Source organism: Ranitomeya imitator, chromosome 3 (genome assembly GCF_032444005.1).
Source record: "Ranitomeya imitator isolate aRanImi1 chromosome 3, aRanImi1.pri, whole genome shotgun sequence".
In the NCBI taxonomy this organism is placed as follows: domain Eukaryota; kingdom Metazoa; phylum Chordata; class Amphibia; order Anura; family Dendrobatidae; genus Ranitomeya; species Ranitomeya imitator.
The window spans coordinates 726049059-726070999 of record NC_091284.1 but is presented as its reverse complement, the minus strand read 5'-3'; the positions used below and the strand labels follow the sequence as shown (position 1 = coordinate 726070999).

At 49.3% G+C, this 21941-nt stretch overlaps 1 protein-coding gene across 1 annotated transcript in view; it reads left to right on the top strand.

The window, feature by feature from the left end:
• Positions 1 to 572: 572 nt before the first annotated feature.
• Positions 573 to 21941, top strand: part of SP1 (Sp1 transcription factor) — a 48292-nt gene continuing 26923 nt past the window's right edge. The window contains exons 1-2 of the mRNA XM_069758760.1: positions 573 to 676; positions 1116 to 1201. Coding sequence (XP_069614861.1) covers positions 670 to 676; positions 1116 to 1201 — 93 coding nt within the window. The 5' untranslated portion in view covers positions 573 to 669. The remainder of the gene's footprint in view (positions 677 to 1115; positions 1202 to 21941) is intronic.

Sequence of the window (21941 nt, the reverse complement as noted above, 5' to 3'; positions counted from 1 at the left end):
CAATGTGTGCACATAGCCTGAGAGGTTTCATGCGCACATTTGTGTGGCCAGACATCCCCTTTAAGTGAGGCAGATCTCCTCCATTGTCTTCCACCACCAGAGATCAGGCCCTGCCTGCGCCTTTTAGTAAGGTCACTTATATCTAATACCTTAAAAAAAACAACTTTGTAATTAACGAAATGGCGCCTAATCTTGTGCAATTTCAACCACCCACCAAGACAGGGATCACTGTAACGGCTGCCACTCTGTGCCTCTGAGCTCATTGGCTCCCTCCAGCGGGGTCGCTCTAACTCGCACTGTGATTGGTCACACGGCACGTCAGTCATATGTTTGGCCTCAGCAGGAGAAGAGGAAGAGAGCGACGCCCGTGTTCCCGCCCATGTCACATTCCTATTCCCCCTCCCCCAGTCGCCCAAGTTCGTCACTCCGTGGCGGGGGCGGAGCGCCAAGGTCTGTGATTGGTTGATTCCTCCTGTCAGCTACACGCCCTTTCCCGCCCACCATGACACCCCATTGGGCGGGTGGAGCCGCCCCTCAGCGGGAGTGGTTAGGCAGGCTGTCGATCTCCGCCCGTGGCCACGCCCGCTCCCCGTCTCCGCCGCGCGGCAGGCAGGTTACGTTGCTATCTTCAGCCGAGATTAGTGTGAAGTGCCTGCGCCCCGAGACGACATGAGCGGTAAGCAATGGCGGCCCGTGCTGATGACCTCCCCGACTGAGCGGAGGGAGGGCGGGGTGAGGACTGGCGGGTCAGCGCCGGGGAGCGCAGTGTCGTGCGGCGGAGGTCGGTGTTACCGGAGGGGGCTGTGCGGCCTGTGATATCCGCCCTCACCCCGCCGTCCCCGCACTACCTCGCCCCTTTTTCCTGCCCCGCATTCGGAGGTTCCCTCCCGCCCGTCTCTCCACCTCTCCCGCCCTTTTCGCTGCCCCCCTGGGTGGGTGGGGTAGAACTACAATTGCCCCCTCTGCCTTGGCGCCCGGCTGTGCCTGCTGCGGGCATGTCCCCCGGGCGCAGGCCTCTCCCTCTGGGCCCGTGTCCCGGAAGTGGCGGCCCGCCCGCCATGTTGTGTGATCGCGTGCACTGTGATAACGCGGCCGCTTCTATCTCTGACCCGCAGATCAGGAGCCCAGCACCGAGGACATCGCCGCCGGAAAGTCGGAGAGCCGGGCGGGAGGAGGCGGCGGCTTCGGCCAGAAGGGGCAGGTATGTGCGCCCACCCAGACGGCAGCCCTTCCCCCCTCGTTGTGAGCCTCTGCTCTGTAGCCCGGCTGCCAGCCCACCCGCCCCACGTCTGACTGCCCACAGGGGGCTGGCTCCGGAGACCCGTCCTCCAGCCCAGGCCCTCCTGCTCTGGGATTCTCTTCACACGCTGGTTTGTTTACATGCGGGCACAATTGGATGGGAGGGCTGGCCCAGAGAGGGTTAACTCCACTGGCAGCTGATGGGTCAGTGTGGGGTGAGCGATCATGGCCGGGATCCGCCGGTGATCCCTTCCTATATTGATGTGGTGGCAGACATTGTGTCCTGTGCAGCTGCTGGTATGTGGCCCTGCAGGGTCAGGGGACCGGTCAGATGTCGCAGCTGATGGGTCAGTGTGGGGTGAGCGATCATGGCCGGGATCCGCCGGTGATGCCTTCCTATAGTGATGTGGTGGCAGACATTGTGTCCTGTGCAGCTACCGGCTGCTGGTATGTGGCCCTGCGGGGTCAGGGGACCGGTCAGATGTCGCAGCTGATGGGTCAGTGCGGGGTGAGCGATCATGGCCGGGATCCACCGGTGATCCCTTCCTATAGTGATGTGGTGGCAGACACTGTGTCCTGTGCAGCTGCTGATGTATAGCCCTGCGGGGTCATGGGACCGGTCAGATGTCGCAGCTGATGGGTCAGTGTGGGGTGAGCGATCATGGCCGGGATCCGCCGGTGATCCCTTCCTATAGTGATGTGGTGGCAGATACTGTGTCCTGTGCAGCTGCTGATGTATAGCCCTGCGGGGTCATGGGACCGGTCAGATGTCGCAGCTGATGGGTCAGTGTGGGGTGAGCGATCATGGCCGGGATCCGCCGGTGATCCCTTCCTATAGTGATGTGGTGGCAGACATTGTGTCCTGTGCAGCTGCTGGTATGTGGCCCTGCAGGGTCAGGGGACCGGTCAGATGTCGCAGCTGATGGGTCAGTGTGGGGTGAGCGATCATGGCCGGGATCCGCCGGTGATCCCTTCCTATATTGATGTGGTGGCAGACATTGTGTCCTGTGCAGCTGCTGATGTATAGCCCTGCGGGGTCAGGGGACCGGTCAGATGTCGCAGCTGATGGGTCAGTGCGGGGTGAGCGATCATGGCCGGGATCCACCGGTGATCCCTTCCTATAGTGATGTGGTGGCAGACACTGTGTCCTGTGCAGCTGCTGATGTATAGCCCTGCGGGGTCATGGGACCGGTCAGATGTCGCAGCTGATGGGTCAGTGTGGGGTGAGCGATCATGGCCGGGATCCGCCGGTGATCCCTTCCTATAGTGATGTGGTGGCAGATACTGTGTCCTGTGCAGCTGCTGATGTATAGCCCTGCGGGGTCATGGGACCGGTCAGATGTCGCAGCTGATGGGTCAGTGTGGGGTGAGCGATCATGGCCGGGATCCGCCGGTGATCCCTTCCTATAGTGATGTGGTGGCAGATACTGTGTCCTGTGCAGCTGCTGATGTATAGCCCTGCGGGGTCATGGGACCGGTCAGATGTCGCAGCTGATGGGTCAGTGCGGGGTGAGCGATCATGGCCGGGATCCGCCGGTGATCCCTTCCTATAGTGATGTGGTGGCAGATACTGTGTCCTGTGCAGCTGCTGATGTATAGCCCTGCGGGGTCATGGGACCGGTCAGATGTCGCAGCTGATGGGTCAGTGTGGGGTGAGCGATCATGGCCGGGATCCGCCGGTGATCCCTTCCTATAGTGATGTGGTGGCAGATACTGTGTCCTGTGCAGCTGCTGATGTATAGCCCTGCGGGGTCATGGGACCGGTCAGATGTCGCAGCTGATGGGTCAGTGCGGGGTGAGCGATCATGGCCGGGATCCACCGGTGATCCCTTCCTATAGTGATGTGGTAGCAGACACTGTCCTGTGCAGCTGCTGGTATGTGGCCCTGCGGGGTCATGGGACCGGTCAGATGTGTCCACATTACTATAAGAACAGTAGCAAAGCCGTAGAGGTGTGCGCCCCAAATATAAAGGGCGGCAATGCATGTTATTGAACATCTTAAACAGCAAAACGGACAACAAACGGTGTAAAAAAAGCACTTAAAATTGTATATTGGAGAGGGATGCCAGAGTGCATACAGGATATGGTGACCATAAGGTGAAAAACAAGTAAACCCATAAAGCATACAGCTAAGAATACTGAGTGGTTAGAGGTATCTGCACTTACAAGTCCCGGCACACAATTGAACATGTTTTCAAACCGTTTGTCTGTGTTGCTTTTAATGTATTCAATAACATTTATCAGCCTTGATATTGGGTTTGCACATACATATCTTGTTTTCCTTCCTACCTTTCTTATATCAATTTGATCAGTTTTTGCAGGGTTGATGTAGCACCCCCTAAGTGTACTATGCTGTGCCCACTTTCTCTCCTCGCTGTGCAGTCTGTTCTGTCCTAACATTCTACATGAGGGATGTCAAACACAAATACCATGGGACAAAATTAAAAGCTTGGACAGTCACATGCAAACCTTCACATGTGGTAATAAAGTCTGCAACTGAGGAAGTTCTTCCTTATCAAATATAACAAACAGTTTCAGATGGAAATCAACTTAAAGGGGTTATCTCACAAAGTACATCCTCATTGATCTAAAGGTACCTTCACACTGAGCGACTTTAGAACGATAGCAATCCGTGACGTTGCAGCGTCCTGGATAGCGATATCGTTGTGTTTGACACGCAGCAGCGATCAGGATCCTCCTGTGACATCGCTGGTCGGAGCTAGAAGGCCAGAACTTTATTTTGTCGCTGGACCTCCTGCAGACATCGCTGAATCGGCGTGTGTGACGCCGATCCATCAATGTGTTCACTGGTAACCAGGGTAAACATCGGGTTACTAAGCGCAGGGCCGCGCTTAGTAACACGATATTTACCCTGGTTACCTAAAAAAACAAAAAACAAACACTACATACTTACATTCCGGTGTCTGTCGCGTCCCTCGCAGTCAGCTTCCTGCACTGACTGAGCGCCGGCCGTAAAGCAGAGCGGTGACGTCACCGCTGTGCTCTGCTTTACGGCCGGCCCTCAGTCAGTGCGGGAAGCTGACGGCGAGGGACGCGACAGACACCGGAATGTAAGTATGTAGTGTGTGGTTTTTGTTTTTTTTGTTTTTTTGTAACCAAAGTAAATATCGGGTTACTAAGCGCGGCCCTGCGCTTAGTAACCCGATGGTTACCCGGGGATCTCGGCGTCGCTGGAGAGCTGTCACTGACAGCTCTCCAGCGACTAAACAGCGACGCTGCAGCGATCGTAATCGTTGTCTATATCGCTGCAGCGCCGCTTAATGTGACGGTACCTTAAGAATAAAATGCTGGAATAAATGTAATGTTATGCCAGAGCTCTAAAAAGCATATGGCCTAACTATAAATATGTAATAAAGGATAAAAACCCATGCATACAGAAAGTATGATGCAAACAAGTGTCACCAGTGAATTTCTCCACACGCATGATGTGACCCAATCACAGCATGATTCGCAAACTGTAATCCCCACAGTCTTTCATACAGTATAACGGGGCCTTGCTTTGCCTTCCACACAGTATAATAGTCCCCACATTAAAAAGAATGTATACAGGTCCTTCTCAAAAAATTAGCATATAGTGTTAAATTTCATTATTTACCATAATGTAATGATTACAATTAAACTTTCATATATTATAGATTCATTATCCACCAACTGAAATTTGTCAGGTCTTTTATTGTTTTAATACTGATGATTTTGGCATACAACTCCTGATAACCCAAAAAACCTGTCTCAATAAATTAGCATATTTCACCCATCCAATCAAATAAGTGTTTTTTAATAACAAACAAAAAAACCATCAAATAATAATGTTCAGTTATGCACTCAATACTTGGTCGGGAATCCTTTGGCAGAAATGACTGCTTCAATGCGGCGTGGCATGGAGGCAATCAGCCTGTGACACTGCTGAGATGTTATGGAGGCCCAGGATGCTTCAATAGCGGCCTTAAGCTCATCCAGTGTGTTGGGTCTTGCGTCTCTCAACTTTCTCTTCACAATATCCCACAGATTCTCTATGGGGTTCAGGTCAGGAGAGTTGGCAGGCCAATTGAGCACAGTAATACCATGGTCAGTAAACCATTTACCAGTGGTTTTGGCACTGTGAGCAGGTGCCAGGTCGTGCTGAAAAATGAAATCTTCATCTCCATAAAGCATTTCAGCCGATGGAAGCATGAAGTGCTCCAAAATCTCCTGATAGCTAGCTGCATTGACCCTGCCCTTGAGGAAACACAGTGGACCAACACCAGCAGCTGACATGGCACCCCACACCATCACTGACTGTGGGTACTTGACACTGGACTTCAGGCATTTTGGCATTTCCTTCTCCCCAGTCTTCCTCCAGACTCTGGCACCTTGATTTCCGAATGACATGCAAAATTTGCTTTCATCAGAAAAAAGTACTTGGGACCACTTAGCAACAGTCCAGTGCTGCTTCTCTGTAGCCCAGGTCAGGCGCCTCTGCCGCTGTTTATGGTTCAAAAGTGGCTTTACCTGGGGAATGCGGCACCTGTAGCCCATTTCCTGCACACGCCTGTGCACGGTGGCTCTGGATGTTTCCACACCAGACTCAGTCCACTGCTTCCTCAGGTTCCCCAAGGTCTGGAATCGGTCCTTCTCCACAATCTTCCTCAGGGTCCGGTCTCCTCTTCTCATTGTACAGCGTTTTCTGCCACATTGTTTCCTTCCAACAGACTTACCATTGAGGTGCCTTGATACAGCACTCTGGGAACAGCCTATTTGTTGAGAAATTTCTTTCTGGGTCTTACCCTCTTGCTTGAGGGTGTCAATGATGGCCTTCTTGACATCTGTCAGGTCGCTAGTCTTACCCATGATGGGGGTTTTGAGTAATGAACCAGGCAGGGAGTTTATAAAAGCCTTAGGGTACCGTCACACTATAACATTTCGATCGCTACGACAGTACGATTCGTGACGTTCCAGCGATATCGTTACGATATCGCTGTGTCTGACACGCAGCAGCGATCAGGGATCCTGCTGAGAATCGTACGTCGTAGCAGATCGTTTAGAACTTTCTTTCATCGCTGGATCTCCCGCTGTCATCGCTAGATCGGTGTGTGTGACACCGATCTAGCAATGCGATCCAGCGATGCGTTCGCTTGTAACCAGGGTAAACATCGGGTAACTAAGCGCAGGACCGCGCTTAGTTACCCGATGTTTACCCTGGTTACAAGCGTTAAACTAAAAAAAAACAAACAGCACATACTTACATTCTGGTGTCCGTCAGGTCCCTTGCAGTCTGCTTCCAGCACTGTGACTGCCGACCGTAAAGTGAAAGCAGAGCACAGCGGCTGTGCTTTCACTTTCACTTTACGGCCGGCAGTCACAGTGCGGGAAGCAGAGACTGCAAGGGACCTGACGGACACCAGATGTAAGTATGTGCTGTTTGTTTTTTTTTTAGTTTAACGCTTGTAACCAGGGTAAACATCGGGTAACTAAGCGCGGTCCTGCGCTTAGTTACCCGATGTTTACCCTGGTTACCCAGGGACCTCGGCATCGTTGGTCGCTGGAGAGCGGTCTGTGTGACAGCTCCCCAGCGACCACACTACGATTTACCTACGATCACGGCCAGGTCATATCGCTGGTCGTGATCGTAGGTAAATCGTATAGTGTGACGGTACCCTTAGGTATCTTTTGCATGTGTTTAGAGTTAATTAGTTGATTCAGAAGATTAGGGTAATAGGTCTTTTAGAGCAGAGGTCCCCAACCGCCGGTCCGCGGACCAGGACCGGGCCGTTGGGGTTTTTCAGCCGGTCCGCGGCGCCGCTGACAGCTAGCTTCATGGCCCTGCGCCTGGTCAGAGCACGCTCTGTGACAGCTCGCAGCTCCCGGCAGAGAACATTATGCAGGACGGGGCGAGGCGTCAGGCGGGTCTTAGTGACACAGCCCTCCTGCGCAGCATGGTGTGTTCCTGACGGGGTGGGGCGGCAGGCTCTCCTCACTGACACGCCCAGTGGCGTATCTAGGGGGGCGCAGCCGGGGCGCAGCCGGCAGGGGGGCGCAGTCGGGCCGCCTCATTCGGCGGTCCGCAGTGTCTCCCCCGGCGGCTGCATTCTGCCGCCCCCGGTCAGGGAGTCAGCTGTTCTCTGTGCCGACTGTCAAGCTGACAGCCGGCACAGAGAAGCTGCAGAGCGCCGGCTCCCAACAAGTGCAGAGGTGAAGGGGAGCCCCTGCAGGGTGGCTGTGACGGGCAGGGAGAAATCCCTGCAGCTCCACTGCCCAGCGATCTGTCTTCCTGCTTCCTCTCACACAGACGCGCCGCTGGATGACGTCATCATTCAGCGGCCGGCTGTGTCAGAGGAAGGCAATGAGATGCTGTGGGAGAGTGCGAGGAGAGGTGAGAGGGGTGTGAGAATGTGTGTGTGAGAATGTGTGTGTGAGAATGTGTGTGTGAATGTGTGTGTGTGATTGTGTGTGTGAGAATGTGTGTGTGTCAGAATCACATTCTCATTATAAATGTCATAATTATATGATAAGTATGCACTAAGCTCCACCCCTCCATAACTCCACCCCCATATGACCAGAGCCCCGCCCCTGCCCCACCCCCACCCCACCGGGCCATGGAAAACTGGTCTTGCTTAAAGCCGGTCCCTGGTGCAAAAAAGGTTGGGGACCTCTGTTTTAGAGAACCTTTTCTTGATATGCTAATTTATTGAGACAGGTTTTTTGGGTTATCAGGAGTTGTATGCCAAAATCATCAGTATTAAAACAATAAAAGACCTGACAAATTTCAGTTGGTGGATAATGAATCTATATGAAAGTTTAATTGTAATCATTACATTATGGTAAATAATGAAATTTAACACTATATGCTAATTTTTTGAGAAGGACCTGTACTTGCCTCTGCCCATTTCCCCGCTGCTCTTCATGGTGTGTTCAGATCTTTTGCACATTTCAGTACAGGGGGTGCATTGTAATGACTTCAGGCGCAGAGGGGGAGTAATGGGAGAAGGAGCGACTGCTGACGCTCCCTCCTCCGTCATTGCATTTAACTGTATTGACACCTAGGATGCTGTTATATGTGAAAGTATAACGGTGGGTGAAGGTACAATTATGAGGAAGGGATCTGAATTTACTTGGAAGACCAGTCTGGCATCTTGGGGAAAATACTCTCCCACCGGCCAGTTTTTCACATGTATGTTCTATATGGAACGTACGGATGATGTGCATTATTAGCCCCTGCAGTGCCTCATGATCTACCCATGTCATTAGTTTTAAGCAGTTGTCCACCTAATGGGACTTTTTTTTTTTTTGTGTATTTTATTTAAGTTCTTTTTCTTCAGATTACGGTAGCTATATTATAAGATTGGCAAATAGTGAAATGTTAGTTACTAGTTTCAGACTTAACTTTCTTGTTTGTGAAGACTCCTTGTGATAAACACTGCAGTCAGGCTCAAGTATCACATTTAGTGTCTGTTTTGTTCATATTACTATAGAAATGATACTGGAGGCAAAAAGCTGGAATTCAGCTAGGAAAGTTTGAAAGTTGTTGTGTGTGTGTGTGTTTTTTTTTTTTTCTGGTTGATTTGCACTTTTAAATGATACCATCCATTGTTGTAATGTACTGGAAAGCGGGGGAGAACTCGATTGTGGAAAAATGTACCGTATTATTATTTATTTTTTTCCCCCTAATTTACAGCGTTCATTATGATTATTGCAATAGCAAACATGCATAGTTTTTTTTTTTTTTCTTTTTTTTTGACATGGTGAGAAAATTAGAAAATGTGTAAAGAGAAAAATTAGCTTGTCTCCATTTTACAAGAGCCATAATGTTTTCTGGTGATGGAGTTATATTTTTGTTCTTTTGCAGCTTTTGATAGATCAGGCTGTTATGGACGTGGAGATTAGTGACAAGCAAACGTGCTCTAATAAGGCTTGTTTCACGCTTCCATCGGCAGTGCCCTGTCGTAATGTGTTGAGGAGACCTATTGATGGACGTTCAGTTACTAGTGTTAAAACGGATACATCCTGCGGCCATAGGCTGCCATTCCGTGGAATGACGCAGGAGGCGTCCTGGCATGTTTTTCCACTGCAGACAAAAAAAGATCCTTTGAACATTTTTTTTTTTTTTTTCCAAAAGAAGGTCCCGTCAAATTCCGCAGGATCCAGTGCACGATGGACGAAACGTGTGGCCATCCGTCGCGATACGTCGCTAATACAAGACTATGAGAAAATGCAGGATCCTCCAAATTTTTTTGCAGGATCCTGTTTTCTCAAAAAACGACGTATCTCGACACGGGACTACAAAGACGAAAGTGTGAAAAAGGCCTAAGGCTTTTCACACTTGCGTCGGTACGGGGCCGTCACAATGCATCGTACCGACGCACTTTATGAAAATTTGGCACAACGCGGGCAGCGGATGCAGTTTTTCAGCGCATCCGCTGCCGATTGTAAAGTCCTGGGGGGAGGGGGCGGAGTTCCGGCCACGCATGCTCGGTAGGAAATGGCGGACGAGACGTACGAAAAAACGTTACATTGAACTTTTTGTGCCGACGGTCTGCCAAAACACGACACATGGCTGATACATAATACTGGACAGCAGAGTGGTGATGTCTGGGCCAGAGAAGTAGATCTGAGTGTCATCAGCATAAAGGTGGTACTGGAATCCATGGGACTTTGAATTGTCCCAGGCCGAGTGTATGGATTGAGAAGAGTAAGGGTCCTAGAACAGAGCCTTGAAGGACCCCATCAGGGAGAGGGTGGGATGAGGAGGTAGTGTGGGAGTGGGTAACGCTGAATATGTGGATGGAAAGGTATGAGGAGATCCAGGATAGGGCGAGGTCTTTGATGCCAAAGGAGGAGAGGATCTGTAGTAGGAGGCAGTGGTCAACTGTGTCGAAAGCCGAGGACAGGTCTAGGAGTACAGAATATTGTCCGTTAGCTTTGGCTGTAAGTAGGTCATTAATAATTTTGGTCAGGGCTGTCTCAGTTGAGTGATGGGGCAGAAACCAGATTGTAAATTGTCAAAGAGCAAGTTAGATGAGAGGTGGGAAGAAAGTTCAGCGTGGACGTGCTGCTCCAGGAGTTTGTAAGCGAGAGGGAGCAGCGATATTGGGCGATAGCTGAACATAGCGGTTGGGTCTAGGGTTGGCTTTTTAAGGATAGGTGTGATTGTGGCATGTTTGACAGCAGAAGGGAAGGTGCCGGAAGTTAGTGATAGGTTGAAGAGGTGGGTTAGGGATGCGTCGAGCGCACAGGTGGTGAGGTGCGATTTGGAGAGGAGACAATTAAGCTTCCCTTCAGTGATGTTGGATAGGGGGTTGTGGTTGAACAATGAAGATTTGCCTCGTTTGATCGATCTTATTTTTTTAAAGTGTGTGGCAAAGTTCTCGGCAGAGATGTGGGGGGCGGAGGAGGGAGGTAAAGGTTTGGAAGAACTGTTTGGGGTTGTAGGATAGGGAAGATACAAGGGTTGTGAAGTAGGCCTGTTTAGCAGGCATCCCCTATACAGCCATCTGCCACAAAGATGCAGGCTCTGTTCCTCGGTCCACATTATCCTTGGGGAGTAGACATGTGATGTACCAGCACGTCCTATCACTCTACAATGTGGTTATCTAGCTCTTCTTTTGCTTTACATGAGTGGTAATACTGACATGGATGAACCCTTTCTATTTGTAAGTCTGGTACACACCTAGCAGATATTGTGCACACTTTTTGCCCCAGTAATTATAATAGGACATGTGCACGAGACCTGTCAAGGGGCTGTTGACACCATGTAAGCAGCGCTTCTTTCCTCCCATTAGTGAAGTGAGTAGTATTCCCCAACTCCGGTCCTCAAGAGCCACCAACAGGTCATGTTTTCAGGATTTCCTCTGGATTGCACAGGTGATTTGAATTCTTGCCTGTCCAGGTGATGCAATTATTACCTGTGCAATACTAAGGAAATCCTGAAAACATGGTCTTTTGGTGGCTCTTGAGGACTGGAGTTGGGGAACACTGCTCTAGAGTGTGTAATTTGCCTTGGCTTAATGCGACACTCCACCCTAGCACCAATATGGGGCTCTCCATGGGTGGTTTCCTTGGTGCCCTATTGTTTTCCCCCGCTGCGTCCTGTCCTTATATTGGCTATCTGTTCTTCCTGCTTCCATTATAACCGCCTCGGTTGCAGGTGGAGTAACTTTGTTGTAGGATAGGGACACCAGGGGAGGAGCTCCCCATGCCACTGGTGGGGCCTTCTTGGACAGTAGAAATGAGTCCACAAGATTGCTGAAATGCATGCACGATCAGCAGGTATTGCGCATTTGTCCTTTGTCTATTGAACAGGGCACCTGCTCAATACCTGATGCTGGAGGAGTGCAATGCCCTGAATAGCACCAAAAACACATTTAATGGTGGTGGGGGGTTGACCATGAAATGGATGCAGTGTTTATTGGCGAGTTCTGTATTGAAGGGGGAATTTGACTCCACTCATTTCATAGGTGAGCGGAGCAGGTGACGTCAGGGCAGGAGCACTGTTCTGAGCACTCGCAGATGTTGGTGTGTGTAAATTTCCTCATCTGCTGTGTGGAGATGGACTTTACCCATTTTTAAAAGGGTTTTCTGGTCTTGGAAGAGAAATCTGCAGTCACTGTTTGTGACCGCAGACTACCAAATTGCGACAGTGTGCAATGCGCACTCATTTACCTGTATTCTTGGTGTAGTAGACTCACGTGACAGCATGTATGTTATTATTTGGGGGTCACGTAGCAACAAGTCTTTCAGCTTGTCTTGGTAGAAGAGAATTGAGGGTCACGCACAAGTCAAATCGGCACGCACTTGGGAAATATGCAAGTCACATACATGGTCACGTGACTTCCCACCTACATTAATAACACTGGAATCGTGACAGTGTGTGCATTGCACATTATCAAGATTCAGCAATCATAGTGACTACAAACTTTACTCCTAAGCCTGGACAATCCTTTCTCACCATGGAAAGTGGCCCTCTCGCTGGAATGGTTGTGTAAGGAACTGCAGCTGGCTGTCCTCCTGAATGGGGTCAACTATTGTGAACAGCTAATCAAGCACAGCGCCCCCTTTACACTCTGGAACTGACCTCTGGGACCGTCAATCATAAAGTGATGGCATATTATAGGAGTGTGCCATGACTTGGCTTACACTTTTTTTTTTTTTTTTATCTAAGGGTTTTTGTCCACCTTGTTTGCGGCTACTTCCTTGATTAAACACTTTTTGTTTTTCCCTGAAGGAATACTCTTGTTTTAATGTATAGTTTAGGCATTGTGCAGTCAGTTTTGTGTTTGTAGCTTTAGTGTTATAATCTTTGACTTTCTGACAAGTGTACGTGCTCAGTATATTATTCACTGGTGAGTGAATCACTTTTTTTGATGGTCATACTGGGATGTAAATGCATGCGCATAATGTTCTGTCCCCACATGAGGCGAATGAGGGTGTCGCAGACTAATAAGAGTTGTGAGAGAGATAATCGTACCTTCGCATTTCCTCGATATGAGGCAGACCGGACCAATGCTGCTCAGCGTCCAGAGAGATGATGCACTCCAGGGATTGTGTAATCCAGACTTGTTTATTTTGTTGATCTGGACATACAGCGTATAACTGGTAATACAGAACTTCTCCAGAAATGCAGGGCAGACAGGGTACAGTAAAGGTACCTTCACACATAACGATATTGTTAACGATATCGTTGCTTTTTGTGACGTAGCAACGATATCGTTAATAAAATCGTTATGTGTGACAGCGACCAACGATCAGGCCCCTGCTGGGAGATCGTTGGTCGCTGAAGAAAGTCCAGAACTTTATTTCGTCGCTGGATCTCCCGTGGACATCGCTGGATCGGCGTGTGTGACACCGATCCAGCGATGTCTTCACTGGTAACCAGGGTAAACATCGGGTAACTAAGCGCAGGGCCGCGCTTAGTTACCCGATGTTTACCCTGGTTACCTTCCTAAAAGTAAAAAAAACAAACACTACATACTTACCTAACGCTGTCTGTCCTCCAGCGCTGTGCTCTGCACTCCTCCTGTACTGGCTGTGAGCGTCGGTCAGCCGGAAAGCAGAGCGGTGACGTCACCGCTCTGCTTTCCGGCCGCTGTGCTCACACAGACAGTACAGGAGGAGTGCAGAGCACAGCGCTGGAGGACAGACGGCTGTAGGTAAGTATGTAGTGTTTGGTTTTTTTTACTTTTAGGAAGGTAACCAGGGTAAACATCGGGTAACTAAGCGCGGCCCTGCGCTTAGTTACCCGATGTTTACCCTGGTTACCGGCATCGTTGGTCGCTGGAGAGCAGCTGTGTGACAGCTCTCCAGCGACCAAACAGCGACGCTGCAGCGATCCGGATCGTTGTCTGTATCGCTGCAGCGTCGCTTAATGTGAAGGGGCCTTAAAGGGAACCTGTCACCTGAATTTGGCGGGACTGGTTTTGGGTCATATGGGCGGAGTTTTCGGGTGTTTGATTCACCCTTTCCTTACCCGCTGGCTGCATGCTGGCTGCAATATTGGATTGAAGTTCATTATCTGTCCTCCATAGTACATGCCTGCATAAGGCAAGATTGCACCTTGTGCAGGCGTGTACTATGGAGGACAGAGAATGAACTTCAATCCAATAGTGCAGCCAGCGGGTAAGGAAAGGGTGAATCAAACACCCGAAAACTCCGCCCATATGACCCAAAACCAGTCCCGCCAAATTCAGGTGACAGAGTCCCTTTAAGATGTAGCACAAAGTGTGTCTGCAAGTGTGAGCAGCATGAGAGAGTGTGGTCGAAAGACTGCCTTCCTAAGCCCAGTTCAAAAGCACGTCCTCTCACAACAGAAAGTAAACTGGAAATGGCTGCCAGAGGAAGAGAAGATTTGACCCCTGAACCGGATGTAAGACATGCCCACAAGAAATACATGAAAAACAAGCTGCCATACAGAAAAAGGCCATTGGGTGGCAGCAAAGTAAAATATAACAACATACATGGAAACTGAGGAATATACATGGAACAGCACACTCCCCGTCTGAAATTCCGAAAGGGATTTCACTATATCAATGTCCTTAAAAAGTCCAACAACCTAGAAAATGAGACCAAACATGCATGTAATGCAATAATAACTTTAAACAAGACATTAAGTCAGTTCCTGAGATAATCCAATGGAAAACCCATCTTCGGATCAGAGAAGCCGCACTAGGCCAAACTATCTCTGACCCACTGTAATCCAATGGGTAAAGTACTAGTGCAGTGTTCATAGTTTATCCTACCGGAATGTCCTCGATTGGTAGTACCAGTACGAGCTCGTGGATTGGCCTCTGAAATGTCTTAGGTTCACCTTTCCTAAGGACTTTCAGCTCCACCTTCCGGACCTTACCGTCTTCACTAGGGAAAGTCTTTTTAATGATTCCCATAGGCCAGTCAATCCTTTGAGCTTGTTGTTCCTTCATTAACACAATATCTCCTTCCTTCAAGTTCGGTTTACTCTGTCGCCATTTTCTTCTTCCTTGCAGAACCACAAGATACTCCTTTCTCCATCGGTTCCAGAAGTAATTGGCGAGGTACTGTACGCGTTTCCACTGCTTCTGGTAGGAGTTTGCGTGAGTAAACTCTCCACTGACTGTTAGCGGGTTCCCGATCTTTTGGGTAAGAAGAGTAGCCGGCGTAAGAATAGTTGGCGTTTCAGGATCCATTGACACTGGGACAAGGGGTCTTGAGTTGATTATGGCAGAAACTTCAGCCAGAAGAGTAACCAAGGTCTCATGCGTAAGTCTTGAAGAGTTTATGTCCATAAGCATAGAGTTCAAGATGTTGCGTGAGATCCCGATCATCCTTTCCCAGGAACCTCCCATGTGAGAACTATGCGGAGGATTGAAGATCCAGGTGCAACCTCTTTCTGCCAGTTGATCCTGAATTGGCTTGATGTCAATATCCAGCTCTCGATATGCACCGATGAAGTTGCTTCCGCGGTCGGACCTTAACTGTTTCACTGGTCCTCTGATCGCTAGAAACCGCCGAAGGGCGTTAATCAGGCTGGATGTGTCCATAGATTCTATCACTTCTATGTGAACGGCACGGACACTCATGCAAGTGAATAGTACGGCCCAACGTTTGCTGTTGGCATGACCTCCACGAGTCCTGCGTGCAGATACCATCCATGGCCCAAAGACGTCTAGGCCAACGTAGGTAAAAGGCGGTTCGGTGCTCAGTCTGTCGAAGGGTAGGTCAGCCATTTGTTGATGTACCTGTTTTCCTCTAGTTTTGCGACATTGCACACAGCGATGTATTGATCCCGCTACACGTCTTTTCATGCCTATGATCCAAAGTCCCGCAGACCGTATCTTGCCCTCTGTGATCTGCCTGCCTTGGTGTTCAGTTTTTTCATGAAAGTGCCGAATCAGTAGATCGGTGATGTGATGTCTACTGGGAATGATGCAAGGATGTTGCTCTGAAAACTCTAGCTTGGCTCGACTTAATCGACCTCCGACTCTCAGCAAACCGAAGCTGTCCATTAGTGCAGAGGTCCCCAACTCCAGTCCTCAAGGCCCACCAACAGGTCATGTTTTCAGGATTTCCTTTGCATTGCACAGGTGATGCAATTATTACCTGGGCAAGACTAAGGAAATCCTGAAAACATGACATGTTGGTGGGCCTTGAGGACTGGAGTTGGGGACCTCTGCATTAGTGGATTCAAATGGGCAATGGGGCTTTTCGGAGGGATCTGCTGTTTGTGGTATAAGCATTCCCATTCGGTACTGAATACACTCTGCTGGACATAAAGTATTATAAGAGACTCCCAGTGAGAAATGTCCTCAGCAGAGAGTGGTTTTTGACAGACGTGCCAACCATGACAGTCTTTGTCTCCATGTGAATTGTGATAAGATCTCGCAATGTGGACTAACCTTGCAATAGTCCTGACGAGTTTCATCCAATTGGAGAAGCGTTCGAAGCGCTGACAACCGAGGGTGGAGGTTGGTTTTGCATTCGTGGCCAGAGCACTGACCTCGGAGCGGACTTCTGGATCATCGTCCGGATCCTGGATGCTGAAGAGTTCCTGAACACATTCACTTCCCTTCTGTTCCAGCAGAAACTTTGGACCTGAAAGCCAAGAAGAGTTAGCAAAGGAATTTATAGACATGGGTCTAGTGGCATGGTCGGCTGGATTAAGTTCAGATGGGATATAGTGCCACTGTTCAGGTTTGGAAGACCTTCTTATTCTCTCAATGCGGTTACTGACGTACACGTAGAAGCGCCTTGTTTGGTTGTAGATGTAACTTAAGACAACTTTACTGTCACTGTAGTATTGTACGTCATCTATGTGAGTGTCCAGCTCATGCTGAATAAAGTCTGCGAGTTCTACTGCAAGCACAGCCCCACAGAGTTCCAGCCTGGGAATAGTGTGGTCAGGCTTGGGAGCCAACTTGGCTTTGCCAAAAACGAACCCAACATGATCTTGATTGTCAGATCCCGTTACCTTCAGGTAGACAACAGCTGCAATGGCCTCCGTGGATGCATCCGAGAACACATGGAGTTCCGTCCTGGTGCTAGCAGCAAGTGAGATTCCAGCGTAGCATCTCGGTATATGGATTTTATCCAAGGCACACAAAGACTGCTTCCAGGTTTCCCATTTTGGTTCCTTATCAGGAGGTAGAGGGGTATCCCAGTCCTTGACAGTTTCGGACAGCTGTCTCAGAAGGGATTTACCTTGTATGGTAATTGGTGCTACGAATCCCAGTGGGTCATACAGGCTATTTACCACTGACAGGACACCACGTTTAGTGAATGGTTTGTCTGCACAGTTGATTTGGAATCCGAAGGTGTCGGCTGACAGGCTCCACCTCAGGCCTAAGCTTCTCTGCACAGGCGGACGGTCTGGTCCCAGGTCTATGTCCTTGAATCCAGGTGCGTGGTCGCTTGACTCAAAGGCTCTCATGACAGCCGGGCTGTTTGAAGCAATTTTGTGCAGTCTAAGCTTAGCTCGGTACAGCATATGTTGGGTCCTTTTGAGTAGGTCAATTGCAGCTTCTTCTGTAGGTAGAGACTTTAGTCCATCATCTACGTAGAAGTCTTTCTCTACAAAGTCTCTGGCGTCTGTTCCATACTCTGACTCTCCTTCTTGTGCGGTTCTCCGCAGGCCATATGTTGCCACTGCGGGTGAAGGGCTGTTCCCGAATACGTGCACCCGCATGCGATACTCCACCATCTCTTTGCTGGGGTCATTGTCCTTGTACCACAGGAACCTGAGGAAATTCCTGTGGTCCTCTCGGACTATGAAACAGTGGAACATCTGTTCAATGTCGGCGGTGATGGCAATGGGCTCTTTCCTGAACCTCATCAACACTCCTACTAGGTTGTTTGTCAGATTAGGACCTGTGAGGAGGACATCATTGAGAGATACGCCTTGATGTTTGGCGCTTGAATCAAAGACAACTCTAATTTGTTTAGGTTTCTTCGGGTGATATACTCCAAATGAGGGTAGGTACCAGCACTCCTCGTTTTCCTTTAAGGGAGACGCTGGCTCCGCATGGTTGTTATGGAATATTTTGCCCATAAAGGTGACAATGTGTTCTTTCATCTCCGGTTTATTGCTTAGCGTGCGCTGGAGAGGGTTAAATCTGGACAAGGCTTGTTCACGATTGTTCGGGAGCCTTACCCTGGTAGCTCGGAAGGGTAAGGGGAAAACCCAGTGATTGGTTTCGTCCCTAAGGAACTCATTGTCCATTATCCTGACAAATTCCTTGTCTTCCATAGATGGGGCTACTTTGTTGTCATCCTTAGTGGTACGAAACACCAATTTTCCCAAGTCGTCTGCATAGGGAGAAGGGATAACATCAGGCAGCTGTACAGAATCTGGAAGCTTTTCCTTCACCTCATAGTGATGAGGACATGGTTTGCAGAAGGTAGTGCGCCCGTCTCGGCGTACGTACGTCTTAAAGGAATGGACTCCTGTTTGGTCCAAGCATACATTTCCTATGACTACCCACCCCAAGTCAAGTCTCTGGGCGTAGGGGGCGTAGTCAGGACCATTACACTGTTGGCGGACCTTATGTATCCTCAAATTGTCTCTGCCGAGCAGAAGTAGGATTTCAGCATCTGTGTCCAAAGGTGGGATAACGCTGGCTAGGTGCCTTAAGTGTGGTTGGTGGAAAGCAGCTTCCGGGGTAGGGATCTCATCCCTTTGGTCTGGTATTTGATCGCATTCAATTAGCGTAGGTAGGGGTATTTCTACGTCTTCATTGACAGGAGAAGCGATGAAACCTTGTGCTCTTCTGCCACTAGTCTCTATGCGCCCCGAGCAAGTATTCAGAGTGTAGGGCGTTGCTGGTCCCTTGATTCTAAAGGCTTCAAAGAACTTAGGTCCAGCTAGGGATCGATTGCTCTGATCGTCAATGATGGCATACATTTTTACAGCCTTCTCTGGTTGCCCTTCTGGATAGACTCTGATTAGGCATATCCTGGCACAGCATTTAGCACTTTGATTCTCCCCACATACCTCTGAGCATGAGCAGGACACAGCTGTGGTGGGCTTGGCGTGATTCTGTGGCTCCCCGCCATGGTTTGTAGCGGGACTAGAGGTAACTGCAACTGCTGTTTCGCCGGTGACTGAGCCTGGGTGCAAGGCTGATGGGTGTCTGTCGCTATGACACTCTTCACACTTAATGGCAGATTTACAGTCCTTGGCCATGTGTTCTGATGAAGCGCAGCACTTGAAACATACCCCAAGTTCGTTGAGGATTTTCTTGCGCTCCTGCATGGTTTTGGACCTGAAGCCTCTACATTTGTTCAGTGAGTGTGGTTTTTTGTGAATGGGACACTCACGATTGAAAGACTTATCCCTCGACAGAATAGTGTACTGCTTGTCGGCAGGTACTGCAGGTGATGGCAGGTTAGTCTTTCTGACGCTTACACTGTTCCTTGAGTCCTTGCGTCTATGTGCGACGCTTTCATACCTTGATGAAGGTGTTGCTGGAGCTGCATTGTTAGACTCCAGGAAGTCGAGGCTAGGGTCGTTCCTCATTTGGGCTTGTTCGTCAATGAACTTGCAGAACTGAATGAACGGAGGAAAGGTGACGTCATGTGACCTTTTATACCTGGAGACACACACTGCCCACTTCTCCTGCAGACTGTGGCAGCTTTGAGACGATTGGGTTCACCCCATGGGCAGTGTCCAGGTAGCACAGTCCAGACAGACGAGGGTCTCTTTTAGCAAGTTCCAGCTCCATAAGCAGGTCACTTAAATCCAGAAGCTTGTGTGCTTCCTTAAGGTTGATCCTTGGAACGTTCTGCAGTCTCTTGAATAGGGACTTTTCTATGGCTTCAGCGCTGCCGTAGGTTCTTTCGAGTCTCTGCCAGGCAGCAGCGAGACCTGCTTCAGCTTGCCCCACATAGACGGTCCTAAGACTCTTGATACGGTTTGTGGATTCAGGACCCAACCATTTTACCATGAGGTCGAGCTCCTGCTCCGCGGATAGGTTGAGATCAGCAATGGCGGCCTTGAAGGTTGCTTTCCAGGCTCTGTAGTTCTCTGCACAGTCGTCGAATTTTGAGAGGCTAGTGCTGATTAGCTCCCTGCTCACCATGAACCTGGCAAACTCTGACATGTCTGATCCTTCACTCCTTGTTACCATATTAGCTTGTGGTGCCCCTCGGGCGTATAAGCCGTGTGGCGTGGAAGGGTGAATTGTTCCCGGGTAGAATGATGTCGCTGCAGGGTTGAGCTGTGGTTTAACCTCTAGAGATTCCGATGACTGCTGCTTGAACTGTGGAGGCGGGCTGGAGTGTGCCTTGTGGTCGTCTTGCGATGATGATTGTTCCTGAGGGGGTACATCACGGCGTTGGTCTTGGGTCTCTGTAGGGGCTGTGGGCGATACTGGCACCATAGGTTGGGCTGACTTGGACGTTTCCGCAATGTTGGGTTGAACGTCACTGGAGAAGGTGTGCGCTGCAGGTATCTGTTTCTGCACGTAGTCTCTGGTACGAACAGCTGGGTCGTCTTCTTCCTGTGGTGGCAGGCAAATTGGGTCGAGGTTTTGCTTCAATGCTTGCTCGAGTATTTTTACTTCGGCTAATGCAATTTCTTCCTCCATTTCTGTTTGAAGAATCTTTGCTCTAGCCTCTGCTTCTGCTCTCTTTTCGGTGTATGAACGTCTTAGTTTGGACCGCTCTGCATTTAAACGGGCCTCTAGGATTCTGTCGCTGAGGGCTGAAGTTCTTGAGCAGGATGATTTGTATGACCGAGCAGAGTGTTTAGACGAGGCTGACCTGTGCGATCTAGTTTCTTGCAGATGGGTGATACGAAGCTCCGCTTTATCTTTGGCGTCTTGCACGGCGGCGTCCCTTTCTCTGTCTGTGGAATCTGCCTTGCTTAACTCTGATAGGGCTTCGTCGATTTTAGATTCTTTTAGGAAGGCAGCATACTTCGCGGACAGTCTCTTGTATCTGCCGTGGGCCACGTCTAGCTGTCTTAGTGTCCTGTAAACCCGCTGCATCATTTTTATGGCGTTGGACGCTTGACATAAGGGAGGCGACTCGTTCCCATAGGTCGTCCAAGTTGTCATTGAACTCATCCCTTGTGGAACAGTAATTCTCGAGGACCTTTAATGTTGGCTTGATGGAACGTACTGGTCGTGCATCTGGGTCTGCTGTGGAAGCGGGCTCTGCTTCCTGGTCTTCATAATGGACAGTATCAGGTTGTATTTGCTCTGTTTCAGCATTGGGGAACTGTGGAAGGTCCTTTTCGGCCATTTTGATTTAAGGTGCGCTGTCCCTTTAAGAAACTGAACCTTTGAATTGGGGGCTGGAAATTGCGGTGCAGCTTAGTTGCGACCCCCTGATAAGATTCCCAAGGTGGTGTTGGAGAATTGTGGGGTTCTGCGGTCCGACGATCTGCAGCAGTGCGGTATAATACACAGAGAGTCTTTATGTACAACTAGATGGCAGCCCGATTCTAAAGAATCGGGAGTCTAGAATCCATATATACTTTATTTATTCAAATGTAAGAATAATACAATTAATAAATAATAGTAAGAAAGAACAAAAAATGGCTGCACTTACCAGCTCTTGACAATTCTTGTTATTTAAGAAATTGCTGGGCAATAATGGACAATGTCCTTATGTGGCAAATAATAGAGCAATATACCCAATGTGGCAAAGAAGAGGTTAATAAACGGCAGTCTCTCAGTATAACAGTCAGTGAATAATAGGCAGTATATGGAGAAAACACCAAACAAAAGTTCAAAATTGGTGTGAAAATGTCACTGAACCACTTCACAACTAAATATATATAGTTTTGGTAAATGGTATTATCATTTTTTTGACGAAATTCGGCAGGAGCTTGAAGAGCAACGTCACTGGGCCCGCCTCCACGCAGTAGAAACTTGCTGTGAGGTAAACATTCAAAAATCACACCAAAATGGCGGGCGGAGTGTGTCACAGTACGGCACGTTTCTGATTGGTCGCTCGCAGCAGGCGGCAACCAATCAGACACTGGACACTGATGACGTCACTTAGCTCCGGACATTAGCTCCGGACAGGAAGTTGGCACAAATTGCAGGAAGTAGTATTCTAGGCAATTATATATTAGATGCAGTCTGAGGTGATGCTGCAGGAGATTTCTTAGCAGAGCAGGGCTGCAGTATGAGAGCGGGTACGTGAATAGTGATATAAGGGTGATTCTGGCCGGGCTTCAAGGCAGTCTTTCGACTGTTCTGTCCCCACATGAGGCGAATGAGGGTGTCGCAGAC